The 23,441-nt window shown below is 39.1% G+C and overlaps 1 protein-coding gene and 1 long non-coding RNA gene across 2 annotated transcripts in view; one reads left to right on the top strand and one right to left on the bottom strand.

Annotated features, from left to right (window-relative positions):
* LOC136882092 (uncharacterized) overlaps nt 1-23,441 on the bottom strand; it is a 92,514-nt gene that overhangs the window by 46,343 nt on the left and 22,730 nt on the right. The window contains exon 2 of the long non-coding RNA XR_010861086.2: nt 15,549-15,647. This is a non-coding gene — a long non-coding RNA (uncharacterized lncRNA). The remainder of the gene's footprint in view (nt 1-15,548; nt 15,648-23,441) is intronic.
* The window catches only part of LOC136882091 (pyruvate dehydrogenase E1 component subunit alpha, mitochondrial), a 65,333-nt gene that overhangs the window by 25,043 nt on the left and 16,849 nt on the right, over nt 1-23,441 (top strand). The window contains exons 4-6 of the mRNA XM_067154618.2: nt 3,974-4,192; nt 14,598-14,846; nt 22,470-22,718. Of these exons, the coding sequence (XP_067010719.1) occupies nt 3,974-4,192; nt 14,598-14,846; nt 22,470-22,718 (717 nt within the window). The remainder of the gene's footprint in view (nt 1-3,973; nt 4,193-14,597; nt 14,847-22,469; nt 22,719-23,441) is intronic.

The raw sequence follows: 23,441 nt of genomic DNA, 5'->3' as shown, positions 1-23,441 counted from the left end.
CCATCTAATCTTGATATATGACAGAAAAAAGCAGTTAACTTTTTCCTCATTGTGTCTGTTATTGACTCACCTTCCCGGCAGACCACTGCATTAGGCAACAGATTAATTAATAAGGATTAAATAGTTTTTTTGACAAGGCGGACACATTACTTGTGATTTCTCAGTGTTATTAGATAAGTCAGTACGGACCAAAATAAACTAAAATAAACCAAAATAATGGTTAAAATAATAAATTAACCTTTGTTGAATAGTACCAAAGGGTCTGCTCAGAACTTCATGTATCCTTCTGGCGGACACATTACCATCCACAGTATGATATGCCCTCTCTCCACACGAACACTGTAGGGAGGTTTGAAATTGAATGTAGACTTTAAGCTCGCAGACTAGTGGTTAGGATTTGTATATCATGACCTCTTCTACCCTGTCAGCCAACATTCTGATGGTGAACATTTATTTTTCCACCAACAGACTCAAACTGGCTAATCATGGTGTCAGATCTGCAGCGTCCAGATCCGCACTGTGCAGACAGTGGTGTGTCTCGGAATAGCAGCTGTGTGTCCCTTCCCTTATTGTACGTCCCTCCTTCCCATCCACTCCTCGCGGTGGGGGAGTGTTCATCCACTCACACACGACACGCAATACTCACCACAGAGGACCTGCCACCAAATATATATCAACATCCGCACGTCGATACTCACCTCGTGGACTGGTTGGGACAGACTAAAACAGTCTGGAGCTGGACTCGTACATAGGCAAATGACAGGAAGCAGGGAAAACAAGAAACCTGTACCCCTCCCCAAGTGAAAGAATGAGTACAAAACATGATTGATTTATTAACACTCACAAAAATTAGATGAATAAACTGATGAACAAAAAATGGCAAAGCATGGGATAGTTACTTACATATAAAGATGTATAGAGTATGTTACATGTAGACAGGTGTTCAGCAACACCAAGAGGCTCAATAAGTATCGACAAGAGTAGCCACCATCATCTCTTCCAAAATAATAACGCCTCAGAATATCAACTCGCCTCAAAAATACTTAAATACTTCAAACACAAAATTGAGAAGCTGGACAGGTGCGGGAGAAAAATCAAAATAAACTGTGCAGGGTTTTGCATATCCCAATCAATAACATAGCACCCAAGCTGCAAACGAGCATCACCCGAGACACGAACACACAGCAATTACCTTCTCAAAGAACAAAAGAAAACGATAGATAAAGGAATGTTTGCCATAGTTACGAGATGTAAACAATCTCTACAATCAATTGGATAAAACCAAAGGAAAATCACAAAATAATTAGTCAGGCTCAAAAATAGCTGAAAGCAAAAATAAAAGATATGAAAGTAAAATGGAAAATAACATCCGTGAGATGCAGAGAATACCATAAATCACACAAGCGGACAGCTCAATAAAACACATACGCGCGCACACACATATACACACACACAATGATAAGGGCCCATGAAAGGTCAGTGTGTCAATGCACATTTCGGAAACAATCTGCATAGCATGACATGTAATTTCGTGGACTCAAGAGCTTGATTCGGACACCACACATCGTAATATTGGGTCGCCGCAAAGAGAGACAAGACTCACCCAAACTACAATAGTAACAGTCACCATATTATGCACGCTGCGCAATATATTCATATCGCCTTGCATGGACGAACATGAATATCAAATCATAGTGTAATATAATACCGTATTTCAAAAACCTCACCCATGAACGGAGACGACAAAACACAACAATGATAGGTCTCAATGTAAAATCACAAGCAGGCACATCAACTAAACAAATGGATAAATGCTATCCTCCATTCTCATATGTATGTAAAGTACAAAGGAAAACAAAACACACAGAACAAAAGACAAAGATCTGCAGTAAACGAAAGTTAAAGGTCTGCAGAACGAAAATCTCAAAATGTAGCGTTCACGCAACTGTGGCAAACAAAACGAATAAATACCTGCATATGCAGAGGTAGAACACAGAGGCTCTATGTAACCGGAAACACTGACTCTAGAATGAGAGTCTGGTACAGAAGATAAATCCAATTAAGGACCACTTACAATTCAATACACTCATTTCAGATCCCTTTTTGTCCATCTTTCCGAGGCCATCCATTATTGGCCTCCCTATCAGACAAACTCCTCTCAAGGAAAAGACCTAGAAACACACAGAACAGAGACCCAAAATGATAAGGACCCACGAAAGGTCAGTGCGTCAGGGCACATTATGGAAACAATCCGCATAGCATGACATAATTTCATGGACTCGCAAGCTAGATTCGGACACCACAGATCGTAATATTGGGTCACCGCAAAGAGAGACAAGACTCGCCCAAACTACAATCGTAACAGTCACCATATGCATGCTGCGCGATATGAATATATCTCAAAAACAGATAGCCAAGAACGCCATTTGTCAAGGAGAAGTATGTTAGAAGTCACGTTCGGGAACATACCAACAATGACGTCGATGGCATAGCCACAGAGATATATTTATTGATGGTGCAGCACCAAGGCAAGCTTGGTGTGGCTAGTGTCCTCGTTCAAGAAACGTTTATAAGTCAAAGGTTATTCCATAATAATCTTACTGTTAATTTTAACAGTTATTCCATAATAATCTTACTGTTAAAATTAACATGTTCTTAGGATTTCATCAAGAGTGATCTTTGCTTTGATGTGGCTGATGATGACCCCTAGATGGGTCGAAACTAGTTCCATGTAACTTTAAAATATTGTGAATATATTTTGTATTGAATAGGTGGGAACCTTTACTGTGTTTGTTTACTCATATGTTAAGAATTTGTTTGTTACTACTAACATAGCATAATGTTAATTTTCTTGAAATGTTTTATAAGCTCCTGTCTAGGTACTTCAGTTGTTCAAATTGCATAACATATGAAATAAGAACATGTAATTATACATATAACTAAAGATGATTTGTTAAGGTTATACTTGTAAAGTGTTGATAAGAAGAAAATGAATCTTACAGCAGCCTCTTGTTCAGGTGCTTGATTGATAGTCTTGAGAATACCGAACGAGTTGTCCGTGCGGTTAGGCTTGCACAGCTGTGAGCTTGTATTAGGGAGATAATGGGTTCGAACCCCAATGTCGGCAGTCCTGAAAATGGTTTTAGTGGTTACCCATTTTCACACAAGGCAAATGCTGGAGCTGTATCTCAATTAAGGCCACAGCCGCATCCTTCCCATTCCTAGCCCTTTCTTATCCCATTGTTGCCATAAGAACCTATCTGTGTCGGTGCGACGTAAAACAATTTGTAAAAAAAGAAAAATATCCTTGAGCTCTAATCAGCTTTGCTCGTCATTTTTTGTCCAGTGTTGCGCAAAGTCTTCCTTATGAACGGCTTTATAATGGCATTCTATCGTAAACTTCCGATGACCATTATGCAAGCAAAAATTAAACATTTCAAGTTCTCTTCATCGGAAGTAATAAAAAATTAATTGCAACTCCCATTCTTTCTTAAATTGTTGTGGCAGATCTCCATTCGATTGCTTTTTAGCAGCTGCCATGTTTTAATGATATAGTCATTGACCTTTAACAGATCACAAGGAAGTGGTGTGATAACAGATTGATAATGAAACACATGAGTAGCATTGCAGGATATATCCCCCCATAATGTGTGGGCACTGTTGTCTAGTCCTACCCCGACTCTGCACTGTGCATTCACAGGTGTACAGCTGTGCGAATTTGCAGTGTGAAGCGCTCTGGACGCTACTGTGTTAGATCATAAAGACGACCGTTAAATATTATGGCCACCAGTTATAAACTGTTGTGCCATGAAAATTGTGAAAACATGACTCGAAATTGAAGGAAAGACAAAATATGCTCTTGCATATAATTGTGTCCAGTGTGTGTGTTGGAGTCAGTGTTTGCATGGAAGGGTGTATAATTAATTAATAATTAGTTTTGAACACTATACTTATGTCTTTCATCCCCTTGCAGGAGGCCTGTGCGGTCGGTATGCATGCAGCGATGCGGCCCCATGATGCAGCTATTACTGCTTATCGTGCTCATGGATGGACTTACGTGATGGGAGTGTCGCATTTGGGCGTTATGGCTGAGCTAACCGGTAGAGCATCGGGCTGTGCCCGTGGCAAGGGTGGATCTATGCACATGTATGGCAAGAACTTCTATGGAGGGAATGGTATTGTTGGTGCTCAGGTCAGTATAGATTCACAGAGTCTGTTATAGAATATTTCTGAAAAACAAAGGGCTAATTTCCAGGAAAGGACAGTGTGTACAACGACGATCAACTTACTTACTTTTCTTACTAAAAGTCTTGTAGTTCCTGGTATGCATGTTCTCACAACTCACTCTTTTTAGAGTAGCTTTTATCTGATTAAGTGTTAAGTTTTTCAACCCGCGAGGGGTAGCATCATGGTGTTTTACACCGGGTGCGTACATTGTTTATTCTTTCGAAATAGTTTCACGTTATAAACCTTCACCCCTTCCTTTAAATTTCAATGGACTCGTCCACTACACGTGCTTACGTTCACAGTTCCCCACTTTCATCACCTGTCAGTAAGTGGAGAGCTTTTTCTTTAAGCCTGGTAGTTTCCATCGTGCGCGAGTCCTAGCATTGCCTTATTACATGGTCTTTTACACCATGCGTGACTCCTGACGTTTGCCATCTGCAGTCTTTGTTGTCGGTATAGAAGTGTTTTGTGAGTTTCATTGATGTGTTTCTCTTCAATAATACAATGTGTTTTGCTACAAAAACTGGTATTTAGCTTCACGGATATATTTTTCTTTAATAATAGAATGTCTTATGCTAGTGAAACCAGTATTTTGTTTCGCGGATGAATTTTTCTTTCCAGTATCCAGTATTTGGGAGATAGTGGGTTCGAACCCCACTGTCGACAGACCTGAAGATGGCTTTCTGTGGTTTCCCATTTTCACACCAGGCAAATGCTGGGGCTGTACCTAATTAAGGCCACGGCCGCTTCCTTCCCACTTCTAGCTCCTTCCTGTCCCATCGTCGCCATAAGACCTGTGTGTCGGTATGACGTAAAGCAACTTGCAAAAAAAAAAAAATTCTTTAATGATATGTGTTTAGCTATGTATTTTGTTTCATGGATATGCTTTCCTTTAATAGCACAGGTTGTTTTGCTATAAGGCTGGTATTTTATTTCATGGTTATACTTTTCTTACACAATACAGTGTGATTTGCAAGAAAAACTTGTATTTCATTTCATGGACATTTTTTCCCCTTGAAGATGTACAAAAGATGTACCAGCTACAAAAACTGGTATTGTATACTCCCCAGTGAAATCGACCATGCACGACTCATCACGTTTCTCTTTCGATGCGACCCCTCGTGGATTAACAACTGTTTTATGACCATTTATAGTTCCTAACTTATCGGGATTCAGTTCCATTAGACTGTCATTTTATCTGATGAAGTGTTAAGTATTAGATGCAGACTGTAATGAATATTTTGAATGTGCATGTATGCATGTATGTATTTTTGCGATCATCTATGGTCCTAGCTTCTTCGGATTTAACCCCATTTGACTTGTTTTTATTAAGACATTTGTAATGTTACTATGTTCTTATCTAACAGTGTCTTGTTGTGAATAGCTGAGGACGGCCGTCGTATCGGCTGAAACTAGTACCATTCAATGAAAAATTGTGTATTGATATATGTATGTTGAGTATTTAGCCTGAAGGCTGGTTTGATCCTCCACAGCTCTGCCAACAGCTGTTATAAATAGCCTGGGTGTCACTGAAGAGGTGTACTAGTGAAATGAGGTAGTTTCCCGTTGCTTTCCTCACCGAGCCAGAAGTTGCTGTTACATATCAGTCTGCCAAACCCACTGAAATCCATGCACCGCTGACCCTGTGAACGATATTTTCACACCATTCACAACAGGGACTGGCTGCATAAGAAATGGTATTACTAGCATCACTCATACCTCAGTCACTTTCATATCATTAAAGCCAAGGATGAGACTGATACAGGTCAATGGAAGTAACAGATTTATTCTAGCGCATACCAGAAGACATAGTGCACTCTAAACACTACATCTCACCAGCAAAGGCATATGTATTGATTAGATGCTAAAAGAAAGGCTTTTAGTAAGAAAATTAGTCTTATCCATCAATATTGGCCTAACAATGAAGTTCATTGCTTACACATAAATGATTAACCTATCGATGAAGGCTGTGAAGGCCTCTCTTGTATGCTGATGATCTTGCTGTTGGAGTACAATCCAAATAATTGGTGGTAGTAGTAGTAGTAGTAATATTAATAATAATAATAATCATATGGCCTCAGTTACCTGTACAAACATTTTAATTCAATGCCATCTGTCTGGCTGCTCGTCCGTTTCTATGATCCGTTTTACTCTAGCCCTGCTAGATGGCAAGAGTAAATCGAATCTCTCCTCGACGTGTATCACTGAGTTTAATGAATTTTGTCGGGTAAATGCCAAATGTCACCAGAGATCTTTTACATGCTAACATCGTACGACGTGGAGTGTCGAATGGTTATTTTTCCTGTCCTTCAAAAATCCTACTACCTCTGCTGGGTTTGAACCTGCTGTCTTGGAATCTGGAGGCCTACACTGTACCACTGGTCTGCCAAAGCAGCTAGTCCAGATTGTTTGAGGTCGTAGAATCGAGGTCAGAAAATCGAGAATTGGCATTATTTCCGCACCACGTGTCCCAAATCATGTTACTCTTATCCGTCTATGCGAACTTCCCAAAATTGTGGAGTAAGTTACTGCTTCAGTGATCTGCCTAAGTAATACAAGGGAAACTTTTATTTGAAAAAGAGAGAGAGAGAGAGAGAGAGAGAAACATATCCTAGCAAATACAGGTTACACTGTCTCATCTTTGCAGTCATGTTGCAAACCATAACTGAATATCTGTTGGGAAGGAAGACAAGTCGAGTTATCCTCAGCCACCAAATACCATGGAGTTCAGCTTGATTGTGCTCACACTGCCATTCTCATTCTTTCCAACTCTCCCGATTTAGATGCGAAACTCCCTATATTTTACGTTTAATTGCTGACCTCCTAATCAGTTAATTATTTCTCGCAATTGTAAGTTAACTTTAAATATGTTTTGAAACTCCCACCTTTTCGGGACGTTGCTTCAGTAGCTGAAGGTCTTTCTCGTATGGGTCACTATTAATGCTGAAAGTCCTTCTGCCGACCACTGTGAATAGCTGAATGTGCATCTCTTATTAACTGGTGTGTGGCCGGAAGTCCTGTTCTTATTGGCAGCTTTAAAATTAAAAGTGAATATCATGAGGTTCAAATCTGGTGTTATTTTTCTCTCCATTGCTTTGCATCATGCTTTTGTTTGCCATGGTCATGATTTTTACACTGTTCAGTGGGTAGATCAGTGCGGCTGGCGTAAGTGCAACTATTGTGATCAGTTTTATTTTAGCAAGTGCTTGTTCATGTTGATGCAAGTGTAATGGACTAGTTACAGGGGTGGCGAACCTTTTTCAGCTAGTGTGCCATTTTATGTCTGGTTTATTATTCTCAACTATTTACTGTGCCACTTGTTATTTTCTTTTAAGGAATGGCTACACCCCCCCAACCGACTTCCTTTCTTAATTCCCAATTATGTTTCATAATATGTTATTTATCCATTTAGTGATTTACTTATTTACTTATTTATTCAGTATATATATCTTGTAAATACATTTGACTGCATATTTCGTGGTTGTATTTTGCAAATACATAAAAAAATACATGTTTAAGTATGTACATTTGGAGAATACCTAACATTACCTCTAAAATATATATATAATTAGCTCTCATTGTAACACACTTCGTCATTAAATATTATAAGATATAATAATTAAAAACACTAATATTGCTAATGGACTTTAAGTGAAATCTTGTTCTCACATTAGTAAAGTAAAGTAAACGCTTGTCCTCATCCCGAGGTGGTGCAACTCTTTTCAGGGACACCCCCATTGGAGGTGAGCTGCTTGTACCATTTCAACCACGTACCAGCCCTCCTGCCATTCTTAAATTTCTGGCAGTACCGGGAATCGAACACGGGCCCCCAAGGACGACAGCTAATAACACTAACCGTTACGCTACGGAGGCGGACGTTCTCACATTTAGTACCCATGTCATTTATATTAGGTTCATAGCTTCTTGTCTTCATTAACACACAAGAAGCACTTAGGTCTGAACGAAGACGGCTTCTACGTTCATTGTAGAAAATAGCTATTCGTATATGATGACCCAAACAAAGTAAGTAATGCTGTAGCAAGTTTCTTCACCACCAAAAACTTTTGTGGGAGGCTGTCCCATTGTTCACGTATTAAGTTGTCTGGCTTCTGGAGAGAGTATTCACCATCAACAACACAGTTTATTTTTACCAATGCTTTACCAAGTTGTACGAATTCATTCATCCATGTACTGCTTTCTTCACATTCAATCAACTCCACTTCTAAATGGTCAGTAAAAAATTGACCTTAATGTCACTCATTTGTGTAATATGAGGTTTTGCAATAAAATGAAATGTTTTCTCCTAATCTCGAAATTGGGAAAATCTCTTGGAAATTATTTGTTTTGAATTTTGTGAGACGTCCACATACTTCTTACAAATACTTATTGTGCCTTCAAAAGTTAATTTATTTGCAAACTTTGACATGAGTTCAAGTTGTACTTTAAGTGAAGGAAAGTACTTAAAATTCTTTGTATCAACATCCCTGACGAACACACGTTTTCTCTGGAATGATTTTATGATCTCAATCAATCTTCTGCAGTATGTCCCTTTCCTTGTAGTTTCTGATCCATATCATTGTATACTGCTGTAAAATCGCGGAGAAACATACATTCGCACAGCCAGATAGGGTCCGTGAGTTCTGGGACTTCTTCGTGCTTTTCTATCATGAAGAAGCAAATTTCGTCCAAGAGCTCGACAAGCCTCTGGAATACTTGCCCACGACTCAGCCAGCGAATTTTATTGTACATTACAAGTACGCCACAGTGAGATTCCACTTCTTATAACATTTTCAAGAACTGGCGATTATTTAGACCACGTGCAGGTATGAAGTTCACAATTATTGTAGCTACCACTGAGAGTTCTCTTTGAAATAACTGCATACCTTTTTTTTTGCACATGGGGATTCCTGGTGTAACATGCGATGGAACTGTAAAATACGATGTTGAACTTTTTCTTTAAGAAATTGCACAAACCCATTACGAATACTCACCATACTTCAGGCAATATTCTGTAAGTCAAACCCCATTTTTAATACAAGTTCTTGCTTCACATCCTTCATTACATCTTTACTTATTATCGTATTTCGTAAACTCAACAATTTAACTAATTCCTCCCTCATCACATTTCCACAAGGAAATCAGAAAAAAACAGCAATCCTCTCTTGTAAGGTCACATACGTGCTTTCAACAAGATATACTGAATATATCTGGGAGTTATCCAAATCAGCTTTCAATAATTGTTCCGAAACATCTTCACTCATTCTTATTATTCTTCCCTTGACAGGATTTCGCCTGGCTAGCATTTCTTTAATTCTGTTAATTATTTGTTGTTTGTTAGGAAAGTCTTCATATTAATGTATCGGACGTCAATAAGAAAGTCTCTTTCAAGAACTCGCTGTCAGAAAAAATCTGTTCCTCATGCTCCAATATGCAGCGAGACAGATGGAAACAACCGCACTGATATTATTCCTTGGCCTGAAAGATCATACAAAACGACTAGTTTGTTTTGTGTATTGTTCGATTTTCTGTGAAATGAGCTCTCTTCTTTCTTCATTTGGCGAGGAACGAACATTTAAATGATTCGTCTCGAAATGGCCCTTTAGGCCTACATCGAATGTGCGGGATACGATTGTTTTCAAGCACAGGCAACACACAGCTTTATTGCTTCCTTCTATCGCTCCGAATTCCGTTGTCCAGTGTTCTTGAAGATTCCGGTCACTATCTTTGTTAAGTTTCTGTTTTTTTTTTTTTTTTCGGCACCGAAAACGACATTGAGTAAACAGTAACATACAATGAATAAGTACGCGCTACTGGCTATCACACACAAGTCAAACTTCATTCACTGACTGACTGACGGCCTGGCTTTCTATATTTATTTCTTACACATGAAATACTATAACTATACGATCCATGAGATATGTATAGTCTGTAGCACAAGATGTATATAAAAACGTTAATATGTTCATGTGGCGTGCCACCAAAATCGTGTTAGCGTGTGACCTAGTGACACGCATGGCATAGGTTCGCCATCCCTGGACTAGTATAACTTGGAAACAATTCTCTAAATCCATAGGTAAATAAGGGAAATAATCAAGCTCAGTTAGTAGGTGTTGTTGTTGTTGTTATTATTATTATTATTCATTCAATCAATCAATCAATACTGATTTGTATTTAGGGCAGTCGCCCAGGTAGCAGATTCTGTATCTGTTGTTTTCCTAGCCTTTTCTTAAATGTTTTCAAAGAAATTGGAAATTTATTGAACATCTCCCTTGGTAAGTTATTCCAATTCCTAACTCCCCTTCCTATAAGTGAATATTTGCCCCAATTTGTCCTCTTGAATTCCAAATTTATTTTCATATTGTGATCTTTCCTACTTTTAAAGACGCCAATCAAACTTATTCGTCTACTAATGTCATACCACGCCATCTCTCCGCTGACAGCTCGGAACATACCACTTATGATTTAGATGTTGATTCCCATAGGGAATCTGAAATATTTGTCCCGAATGAGTAAATTTATAATACCAATATAAATGGTCCGTTATTGGACATTATAAATTTTCCAGCTACTTGAATATTCCGGTCACTATCTTTGTTAACAACCTGACTTTTAACACCGTTTATCAACATACCATTGCCTGCTGTCCATCTCACAACATTATCGAGGTCACGTTGCAGTTGCTCACAATCTTGTAACTTATTTATTACTCTATACAGAGTAACGTCATCTGCAAAAAGCCTTATCTCTGATTCCACTTCTTTACTCATATCATTTATATATATAAGAAAACATAAAGGTCCAATAATACTGCCCAGAGGAATTCCCCTCTTAATTATTACAGGGTCAGATAAAGCTTTGTCTACTCTAATTCTCTGAGATCTATTTTCTAGAAATATAGCAACCCATTCAGTCACTCTTTTGTCTAGTCCAATTGCACTCAATTTTGCCAGTAGTCTCCCATGATCCACCCTATCAAATGCTTTAGACAGGTCAATCGCAATACAGTCCATTTGAACTTCTGAATCCAAGATATCTGCTATATCTTGCTGGAATCCTTCTATCGTATCAGTTATTAATTTCACAAACATGTCTAATATAATCAGAAAGAATGCCTTCCCAAAGCTTACATACAATGCATGTCAAACTTACTGGCCTGTAATTTTCAGCTTTATGTCTATCACTCTTTCCTTTATATACAGGGGTTACTATAGCAACTCGCCATTTATTTGGTATAGCTCCTTCAAGCAAACAACAATCAAATAAGTACTTCAGATATGGTACTATATCCCAACCCATTGTCTTTAGTATATACCTAGTAATCTTATCAATTCCAGCCACTTTTCTAGTTTTCAACTTTTGTATCTTATTGTAAATGTCATTGTTATCATATGTAAATAACTGGACATTATCCTTGTGACCAACAATCTTTGCATACTGCTGACTGAATACTTCTGCCTTTTGAAGATCCTCACATACACACTCCCCTTGTTCATTAATTATTCCTGGAATGTCCTTCTTGGAACCTGTTTCTGCCTTACAATACTTATACATACCCTTCCATTTATCACTAAAATTTTTATGACTGCCAATTATGCTTGCCATCATGTTATTTTTAGCTGCCTTCTTTGCTAGATTCAATTCCCTAGTAAGTTCCTTCAATTTCTCCTTACTTCTACAGCCATTTCTGACTCTATTTCTTTCCATTCTGCACCTCCTTCTTAGTCTCTTTATTTCTCTATTGCCGTGCGCGTAGAGGCGCGCGGCTGTGAGCTTGGATCCGGGAGATAGTAGGTTCGAACCCCACTATCGGCAGCCCTGAAGATGGTTTTCCGTGGTTTCCCATTTTCACACCAGGCAAATGCTGGGGCTGTACCTTAATTAAGGCCACGGCCGCTTCCTTCCAACTCCTAGGCCTTTCCTATCCCATCGTCGCCATAAGACCTATCTGTGTCGGTGCGACGTAAAGCCCCTAGCAAAAAAAAAAAAAAAAAAAAAAAAAAAATTCTCTATTATAATAAGGTGGGTCTTCACCATTTCTTAGCACCTTTAAATGTACAAACCTGTTTTCACATTCCTCAACAATTGCTTTAAACCCATCCCAGAAACTGTTTACATTTTTATTTACCATTTTCCACTAATCATAGTTAGTTTTATTATTATTATTTACATAGTTATGTACGGACTTCATTTGGTATAAATCTTGGTCATATTATTTGTGTGTTGTATGGTCTGTCTTGTGTAACAAAACTCGTGAGGTTATGTCACAATACATCTGCTGTATGTATAATAATAAGAGTTTATTTAATGTAAGAACATGTAATTAATAGTATATAATTTATTATTACCTGTAAATATGATGTATAAATGCAATGTAATGCTGTGCAACACAGTGTAATAGTTCAGAACAAGGCATCTTGTTGCTAGAACGGTATAGAATTTTCTATTCATTTGTAAATAGGTTATTGGAGACTTGAAAAAATTCAAGAAAACATGTTGTGTCATACTTTTCTAGAAGCCTGGCCAGGCAATGTATATAAAGAGGCAGTCTTGGGAGTTGGAGTTGTGGTGTTCGCGAGAATTGCTAGTGGAAGTCGTGAGCTCTTGTTGTGATTTTGTTGACAGGGTAATGTGGTAGTCTTCTTCTTCTTCTTCTTAACAGTGTTTTGTTCAAGATGGCAGTTTATTAGTGTGTGTGTATAATGTGTAAATAAAACTGTACGCAACTGACAGCATTTCGTGTGTATAATTGTGTAATACTACATTATTACCTAACAGTTTCCATTTATTACTGAATCGAGGAAAGGTTCAGGAAGTGATGGTGAGCGCAGCCAAGTACAAAGGCAATGATGCTGTATGCATCGCTCTCTGTTGTGATGGTGCAGCTAATCAAGGTACAAAACATCTACCAGAGTTGATTAACACGATGAGTGCCAGCCCGAATTTCATAGGATTGCCGTCTAGTGCCATGAGCTAATAACATCGAGTTACTCCCTGCCAAAACGTTCACAGGGTTAACCAAGCAAATGATCGCTGAAATGAGGATGTATTTATGTTATATTAGGTCAACTTATGTATATTAGGTAAAATATTGCGACCCGATATGGTCATTACGAATTGTACACGTATATGCGCCCCCGTATGGGGTCGCACTTACACAGTAGTTACTGTCCTGACGCTCGGTCATACTTACCTTTTCCTTTGCAGGGATGCATTATATGCTGTTGATTATGAGAGATGTCTTAGCTTGTTCATACTGGAGCCATAAAAAAGTACGATCCCCAATTTTAGGTCAGGAAATGTTTGTAAGTGGCGATCTTCCGATTTTAGGTTAGGAAATTTTTGTATAAAATGTTGTTTTATAAAGTAGTGAAAATCATGTAAGTTTGGTTAATTAGGATGGAACAGAATAGTATTATAAGAAGAATTAATAGTTATGGAATACTGAATAAGAATATAATTTTATTTGTATAACATTTAATTTGAGTAAGAGAACCTAGCAGCGATAATTGTGCAACAAGGGAAACCAGTGGCTATAACCTTGAAGACGGTCATAATTGCTGCAACAGCTGGCTTGGAAACCCGGAATACAGTGGGGATGTGTATGCTGAAGACTGTAATCCATCAATATGGATGAATGTGTGAGATCAATATTTGCTCTGTACTGGGTTCAAAAATCACTGTAACTATATACTTCGTTTACATCATTGTCCGACTTGTTCGATATTTTGTCCACACTATCTGCACTAAGTATTTTACCCCTCGATTTACTTGTAATGACTTAAAAACGAAAGGAATCTCGCAGCACTGCACACTTACATAAACAATCCGTGCGCGAGATAGACAATGAATTTGTCACCCTACAAAGCACTCTTGACTTACCCATATGGGGTCGCGCCAAAACAGGAATTGAAGAATCGAGGGTGGACTATGCACGTACTTAAGTAGACGACCAGCAGATGGCAGGAAGAGAACTTATACAGCTTTGAATCACATACTTACTGCACACCCAAATGGGTTTGCACAGTTCTCGATTTGGAACGAACGTACGTGAAGTTCAAAAACTTGACTACTCTCACGTACCCATATGGGGTCGCTTGGCACTCAACGTGTTAAAATAATCTAAGAGATAATTGTGTATGTATTGAATAGGTGGACATTTCATTCTTCTCTTTGTTATCGTACTCTGTGCTGCTATTAACGTACAACATCCGTACCCAGTTTATAAGCAGTTCAGGAATGCTGTGGTCACATAATGCATACCAGATGAACTCTTTGAGCCATGAACACTGGTATTCTATATTAACAGGATCTTACAGTGGTTTCAAATTGAAAATGATTGAAAAGTACTAGTTTTTAACTTTTTTTTTTAGGTTCCACTTGGTGTTGGCATTGCATTTGCTGCCAAGTACAAAGGCACTGATGGTGTATGCATCACCCTCTATGGTGATGGTGCAGCTAATCAAGGTCAAGTCTTTGAATCATACAACATAGCCAAGCTGTGGAAGATTCCCTGCATCTTTGTGTGTGAAAACAACGGGTATGGCATGGGAACGAGTGTGGATCGGGCAGCAGCTAGCACTAAGTACTACACCAGAGGGGACTACGTCCCTGGCATTTGGGTAAGTGCATCATGCTTAGACTTTTTGAGAAATCATGTTCGATTGTATTCCTGACTATCTTGAGAGGTAGACTGATGGGGTTTCCTCCCTGTGTGGTCTGCTGATATTCTGTACTTAAGTTCTCCTTTTTGCAGAATTTCCCCATCCGTAATTCTGAAATGGAATTTCCCGCCATGATTATATTTTTTAAAAAAATCTGTCTTCGGTGCGTTTTCTTATTTGTGAAATGTGCAGTTGTGAAAACATCTGTTGTTTCAGCGGCCAGTCGTCACTTTGTAGTCTGAAAAGCCCAGGTGGCAACTCTGCATGCATCACTAGTATGCTCGTAACCACATGGGAGATGCGCACCTTATAACGCATACCAGCCTCTAATTATTTTTATATAGGTGTGAATGGTAGTAGGAGAGGGGTAAGAAAAATAAGAGTTAAGACGCTCATTTCACATCGACATTGATTGCGTTGCAGAAAATAACAGCAATCGTGCTGCAGGACTTGAGTTTTCTGCATAATCAAAGAGAACAGTTACAGTGTGTTAAGAAGACATTCTTATCATTTCGTGGACCAATATCAGGCGAGTACCAAAAAAACTGGAAAAGAACTGTTTAAATATGTAACTGGATTAAGAAAGGACAGCTGTTCAGTTTTCCATGAAATACTACAGTTACAGGCGCTGAAGATTGTAAAGAAAACAAAGAATCTCACTGTTTAAGGCAGGCAGAAGATGGCTTTGTAGATTCATGTACAGGAATATTCTTTCTATTTGGAGGACATCTCAGTGCCAGCAATCGCCGAAGGACCATACTGAAAGATAGTGGAATTCCGTCGGTATTTTAGATTCAAAATTAAATACACATATTACACAAGCAAATACAGTATTATTCAAAAATTCACAAACAAATGTTTAGAAACCTGCACTTCTTTCCAGACTTGTGTGCTTATTAAGCCAAATAATAAATTAAATGCCAGTGATTATTCATCATTATAGCCAAAAATTTCAAGTTTCCCACGTGGTACTGCCTGTTCGTTAGCGCCGTTGCAGCACATTCTGCACAATAACAAATTATTGCAACTCCGTTTTTCATGTTTGTTTTTGAAAATAAAGAATATTTAACAACAGGACATACCTTTTAGATTTATGTAGTTTCGGTCTCACACTGCAGGTGGTAAAAATATTCAATATTTTATTCACATTTAGATTGCATGTTTTGTACTCTCTCCAAAGTAGCTTACTGAAGGCAAGGAACAAACCTTTGAATGTCAGTGTTCTATAATTTTTTGTAAATAGCACTACTGCACTGATATGTCCTTTCAGCTATGAAACATTTCTTATTCTAGCTTATAAACCAGACCATCATTACTTTTCAGTGTCCAAAAATATGTTTAGGTACGGATACTTGTTATTAAAGTAGGAAACTGTGTACTTTCCTCCATGCAGCGACTTCACTTCATCATCACATTTCCTTAACATCGGTCTGGCAACAGTTTCTATTCCTTTCTGGGGTAGTAAGTTTCCTTTCGTACCTTATGCTTTGCAGGCCTCGAAATATCTGATACCGAAAATCCCATAACCTCTGATGTTAATTCTATAGAATTTTTTAAATGTTGAAGTAAGATAATTTTCACTGCTCTTTAGCTCTTTGCCTTGTTTAGTACTCAAATTAGTTTCAGTTTCACGTATTTCAACACAATGCAAACAGAAATTGTGGCAAGTCGAGGTACACTGTTCCGTTTGTGAGAATGGTGCGCTAAAGGCTTTGTTATCCAATCAATATACCTGCAGGTTCCTTGGAGTGAATGTGCATTTTCTAGAATCATATTATTTAATTATTTTCACTGCTGAAAGCAGGATGTCCATTTAACTGAGGAACTATTTTGTGAAATTGCTTGAAGATGCTTTGTCGCTTACACGTATAAATCACAGTGAGTATTAAGAAACAATTGAACAATAAATACATATTACCAATGGAATGACACTGATATATAATAATATTAAACCTTTCTCTGCCAAGCTAAACTACTCGCCTCAGTTTTGAAGGTATATAGATGATTTTTTAAATTAAAAAAAAAATGATATAGCTGTCTTTATGTTGTATGTTGGGTATTCAGCCCGAAGGCTGGTTTGATCCTCCACAGCTCTGCCAACAGCTGTTATAAATAGCCTAGGCATCACTGAAGAGGCATACTAGGGAAATTAGGAGTGAGGCAGTTTCCCGTTGCTTTCCTTACCGAGCCAGAAGTTGCTATTACATATCAGTCTGCCAAGCCCACTGAAATGCATGCACCTTCCGACCCTAACAACAATATTTTCACACCATTCATAACAGGGACTGGCTGAATATTTATGCTAAAAAAATTCCACTTTCTGTAATTCATTTTGCAAATTTGAATTAGTATTTGGCATAGTAATAATTATTTCACATACATGTTAATGTCACTGTTAGAATCTCTAAATGTTTTTCCATTTTCACACCAGGCAAATGCTGGGGCTGTACCTTAAGGCCACAGCCGCTTCCTTCCAACTCCTAGGCCTTTCCTATCCCACCGTCGCCAAAAGATCTATCTGTGTTGGTGCGATGTAAAGCCCGTAGCAAAAAAAAAAAAAAAAAAAAATCTCTGAACTGTATTGTCTTTTAATTTTAAAAGTTTGAAATCTCTGTTTATAAATGTCCAAATGATTTTTCGTTTTTGAGATTGAAAATTGAGGTTAGGTTAGTCGTCATGTTGACTTGCCTTTTGCTGGGTAACATTAAGATCATTGTCATCTTCACTTTCGTCAGTAATAGTAACTTGAAGAGGTAAAAACACCATTAGGCCTAATATATCTCGCATGCATTGTTTCTGTCTCGATGTTTTCATCACTAGAAGATATATCACTATAACTTTCTAACAATATAGCCTGATTGTATTTTTAACACAAGTGTGCCGAAAAATATTTTACCATCTTACCCTACACAAATTCACAGTATAATACGCAAAAACAAAATGATATTAATACCCCGCATCAAACAAACTTGCCACGCAACTTTCGTGGCGCACACGACATGGCCACCACGTGCCAGCCTCTCAAAAGACATAGAAAATAAGAATGTTATATTCTCATTGTCTAAGAGAAAAATGGTATTTACTTGCAGTTAGAATTACCATGGATCAGCCAAAATGCATACGCGAGTCATCTGCTGCGTTAAACCTGAACAAACGGTATTTGAAAACTGGCCTTTATTGCATCGGTACTCATCGGATCATGGCAGTTTTACAATTCACAGAGCATCGGCTTACATCGGACCTTGGCAGCCATTGGGTTAATAAACATGCAAACTAAGTCCGTGGCATCTTTCAAATTGAAGGTCATCGGGCGAGTTGGCCGTGCGGTTAGGAGCGCACAGCTGTGAGCTCGCATCCAGGAGATAGTGGGTTTGAACCCCACTGTCGGCAGCCCTGAAGATGGTTTTCTGTTGTTTCCCATTTTCACACCAGGCAAATGCTGGGGCTGTATCTTAATTAAGGTCACGGCCGCTTCCTTCCCATTCCTAGGCCTTTCCTGTCCCATCGTCGCCGTAAGACCTATCTGTGTCGGTGCAGCGAGGAAAAAAAAAAAGGGGGCAGATTAAAGGTCAGGATACCTTTAGTAAGATACACGGTAAAAACTCATTAGCACAAACTCTATATGAACACTCAGTTTACATGAAAAAATGATTTGGTCATGGCAGGGATATATTATTCGTTATTGCAATTCCTATCGCTTAACACGAGTTTTTGTTAGCCTGAACAATTAACAGTATTTTTTTGTCCCTTGAGCTGTTTGACCTAGGGCGAGTCTCTGCAACCACCTTGAGACTCTGACTAAATGGAGGTGTGATGCAAATATAAGAACTCGACAAGAGAGTTCTCTTAGCCTCTCTCACCTCAGTTCTCCATTTCCTACCTACACGTGGTGCCCCTGTTAAGCCGAGCAACACAGTGGAAGGTTGGATACCCAACCCCAGCGGGAAGCTGGGTTGATGAACAGACTGGAATTGTGGGTCAGTGGAAGGTAACAGAAACCACCACTGTTTAATTTTCCCAAGACAACCTCTAGGCGTTACTCAATCGTAAATCATTGTCTGTCCCTGTTGGATCTCTGGGGATGACATGGTTCAGAGGAGCCTCAGAATGTGCAAATCAATCCAAATCATCCCTGCGCATAGTTAGAAAGATTGCAACCTGGAATGTACGAGGTCTCTTACAGTCAGAAAAACTTGCTGTCGTTGAAAGAGAGCGATGAGACTACATGATCTGAACATGCTTGGACTCGGCGTGACACATTCGATAGGTTGTGGCCACTTTGTCACTCACTCAGATAACACCATATTTTTCTCAAAGGGAGGTGTAGGATCAACGTCATTCAGGTTTATGCTCGTACTACTGTGGCACTGGATGAAGAAATCAATGAATTTTATCCAGGTTTGACTACAGCAGTGCAGCATATGGATCAGCAAGGCGAAGCGTCCTTGTGAAACTGAATAGCATCCATCACAGCAGAGTTAGGTTGGCAACAGGAGCATTCCATACAAGCCCCATTGCTAGCCTGTTCGCTGAATCTTGTGTACCACCTCTACATCTGAGGTGCCAACAAATACCATTGTCCTGTGCTGCAGATTTGCGACAGATGCCACTTCACCTAAGCTATCCTTGTGTATTCGACAATGCAAACAGTTGGCTGTATGTTGTCCATGAGCAACACAGCCGGTTGGTGTACACTTGGATAGCATTTGCAGATCATTTGTTGTACCTTCAGTTCCTTGTCTTGTTAGACGACCAGGAAAGGTACCTCCGTGGTTAATTCGACGACCTGAAATCATCCTGGATCTGCATTCTGGGCCTAAGGTGAACACGGACCCCTCCATTTATCAGAGGCTCTTCCTGTCCATTGTAACCTGGTATCCAGATTCAGTTGTCGCTTACACGGATGGTTCAAGGGCAGAAGCGAAAGTAGGCTGTGCGTTCATTGTCGTTAATAAGAATATTCTTTTTTCTGTACTGGAAAACACAACAGAGCTCTATGCTATCCTTGAAGCTCTGTGGTATGCACTGTCCAATGAACGCCGGCACTTTCTGCTGTGTACGGACTCGTTGAGGTCGCTACACTCTATTGTTGTATGTTTCCTTTGGCATCCTGTGGTGCAGCGGATCCAGGACCTGCTGGCCAGGTGTTGGAGTACTAGCACCAGGATCACGTACTGGGGAGCCACACGGGTGTAGTGGGAAACGAGGTAGCCGATAGGGCTGCCTGGGAGGCTGTCACATTGCTTCACAAAGTTCCAGCCAGTGGTGTTCGTTCTCAGCTGAGACATTTGGTTATATCCCATTGGGAAATGGAGTGGCAGGCCACCCCTCTTATAATAAGCTGAGAACAATAAAAGGAACTACAAAGGTATGGAAGATATCCCTTCGGATTTCTCGGATAGAAGCTGTGGTAGTATGTCGTTTTTGGGTCGGCCATGATATAGCAATGTACTCCTACATACTGAAGGGAGAAGACCCCCCTCCCGTGGTGTGGCGGTCATCTTACCGTGGTACGCATCCTTACGGAGTGCGCCAATCTGCGCCGTAGTCGAAAACGTCTGAGTACCATTTCCCTCAGCCTAAGAGATGGTAAGTCAGCAGACCTCGTCATCCTTTTCATAAGGGGTAGTGGCCTGTTTTATTGTGTATAAAAGTGAATTTTTATTGTTTTTAAAATTTTTACTTTATTGTTAACTAACTTTTATTCTGTTGACTCTGTTTTAAGTAGTCTTTGTCTATTTTAACGAGTTTTTCTTTTAATTTGAATTATACATATGATTTCACTTCAGAGACATTGTTAATTTGACCCACTGATTATTTTAAATTCTAAATAATTTTTTCATAATCATTTATTTTTTAGGCAGTGGATATATTTTAATATTTTAATTATTATTACATTTCTTTTCACCTTGTACCATTAGGGGCCAATGACGTAGATATTAGCCCCCGTTAACCAACAAATCATCTTCTTGTTCTTTTTATTCACACTACCCATTGCATACCAGTGCACAAGAAAGCGCAAGGGGCTTCAAACACAATTACCATATTTCAGCAGTGCAGTTCTAAACAGTGAGCCAGTGCAATTAGGTCGACAGTCACAAATGACACTGCCTAAATACAGTTTTTAATCCATGTGTCTTTCATTAGAAAGCACTCATTTTCAGGAAAGTTCCTTATTGCATACTATCAATTGTCAAAGTAGATAAAGTTTCATGTTCCGTACCGATGATATACAACTGTGGTATGTACAAGTACCAGTGTACTTTTTGCACAACTGTGTACTTTGAATTTTGACTACATATTATCACGATTGTAGTTGTATTTTCCTACTTCACAACCAAATCATGGCTAATGATGCACTATATGTTCTGTGATATCATCGTTGCTGGGACAAAACCTCCTATGTGATAATATTTTTGGAGATATACTGACCCGCAGCACATACATTATGAACAGCGAGAATGCCTTGACAATATTCACCCACTATTGCACCTTAGGTGACAGAACCTTACCGGCTAAAGTTCTAAGCTAAAATATTTCACATAGGAGGTTTTGTCTTGGCAGTGATGATATGTTATAGGGACCCACAAACAATGTAACGCATTTGACTGTTTCTGTCGAATAGTGTCCCTAATTGTACACATTACCAATGTATATTTCCACTCCATGTTTCATAGCCAAACATAATTGATAGTTCACCATTGTGTTTTATATTACTATATTTCAGATATGCTAGCATGTTCTAAATTGGCCAACACTAAACATCACAATGTAAATACATCATCTTATTATGTACTTTACCAGTTTGATTTTTAAGTTAACTTTTTTTTTTTTTTTTGCTATTTGCTTTACGTCGCACCGACACAGGTATGTCTTATGGCGACGATAGGATAGGAAAGATCTAGGAAGTGGAAGGAAGCGGCCATGGCCTTAATTAAGGTACAGCCCCGGCATTTGCCTGGTGTGAAAATGGGAAACCACAGGAAACCATCTTCAGGGCTGTCGACAGTGGGGCTCGAACCCACTATCTCCCAATTACTGGATACTGGCCGCATTTAAGCGACTGCAGCTATCGAGCTCGGTAAAGTTAACTTTTAAGGCTGATGTTGACCCCAACTTGGGTCAGAACTAGTCCCATATCTATGTATATATATGTAAATAATACAGTGATTTAGTAAATAGATTTATATTCGTTAGGTGTGGATCAACCCCATACCACAATTATCAAATGTCATTGTTGGCATTACTTGGAAGAATAAAACGTCGCTTTTTATGTAATATTTTGGTTGCTCATAGAGAGTATGTAATACTTTTGCTGGTTTGCTTCTATGCCCCAATTCAGGCCTTCCTAAGTAGATTCTGTAATTTATTTTTGACATCTTTGGGATATGAGGTTCTCTAGTACCATGTTTAGGTTCTAATCGAGACAAATAATACTGTAACTTCTTTGGTTCTGTTTTAATATTAGAATTTTATGCCTTCTTGAAATTTCAGTCTTATCTTGTTTTGGGGCCATTAACAGTGGAATTTGGCCCTTTAGAACAAAACTTACAACACCTTTTATGCACATTTTGGTTGTAGGTTGATGGAATGGATGTGCTGGCTGTAAGAGAAGCTACTAGGTTTGCTATAGCTTACGCAGCAGGTGGTCACGGTCCTATCGTTATGGAGACTGCCACTTATCGCTACCACGGACACTCCATGTCGGATCCTGGAACGAGTTACCGTTCAAGAGACGAGATACAAGAAGTGAGGCAAACACGGGACCCCATCAACCTCTTTCGTGAGAAGCTTATCACCTCAGGTCTTGCCACCAGTGAAGAACTTAAGGTATCGTATTATTTTTAAGCACTATGTGATCAAAAGTATCCCAGCACGTATTTGAAATTATCTTTCTTTAAATGGACATTAATACGGTATGGGGACCCACTCTTGACGTTCATACAGCGTGAACACTGTCTACCAGATGTCAAAATGTGTGTGGTTGAATGGCAGACCGTTTTCTCTGCAGCACCGCAGCAAGTATAGACAGCGACGCGGGTCGTTTGAGTCAAGAGGAAAGTCGCTATTCTAGTTCATCTCGGAGCTTTTTTCAGTACAGGGCTCTGGGCTAGCCAGTCTTCTGGCCTGCTGTCTATAACTTACAGCTGGTCAAATTTCACTTTACTCGTGTATTAGACCCCCTCGCGTATTGGACCCCACGTGGCTTTTTGAGACGAAGAAAATTAAAAAAAAAATCTCGTATACAAGACCCCCCAATGTAATTCATCAGAGAAGAACGACGATTCCACTTCAAAGCGGGTGTAAGTCTTACTGCAGCTCTGATGACATCGTACACATTTGTGAATTAATAGTTTCGTCTGTACAACCCACCCAATGAAAATACGCGTCAAAGTCATGCGGTACATCTGTGTTCGTAGTTAAGAAATATCCGCCTTCGTGGCGTAGGCCTACTTCAGCTCTGATGACATCGCACTAATAGATGAATAGTTTCGTGTCTGACCCAGGCATTGTAAACACGCATCAGTCATGCTGTATGTCTGTGTTTTGTGG

The sequence above is a fragment of the Anabrus simplex genome, chromosome 10 (assembly GCF_040414725.1).
Source record: "Anabrus simplex isolate iqAnaSimp1 chromosome 10, ASM4041472v1, whole genome shotgun sequence".
NCBI lineage: Eukaryota > Metazoa > Arthropoda > Insecta > Orthoptera > Tettigoniidae > Anabrus > Anabrus simplex.
The sequence above is the reverse complement of the archived record's forward strand: the minus strand, read 5'-3'. Positions and strand labels throughout refer to the sequence as shown.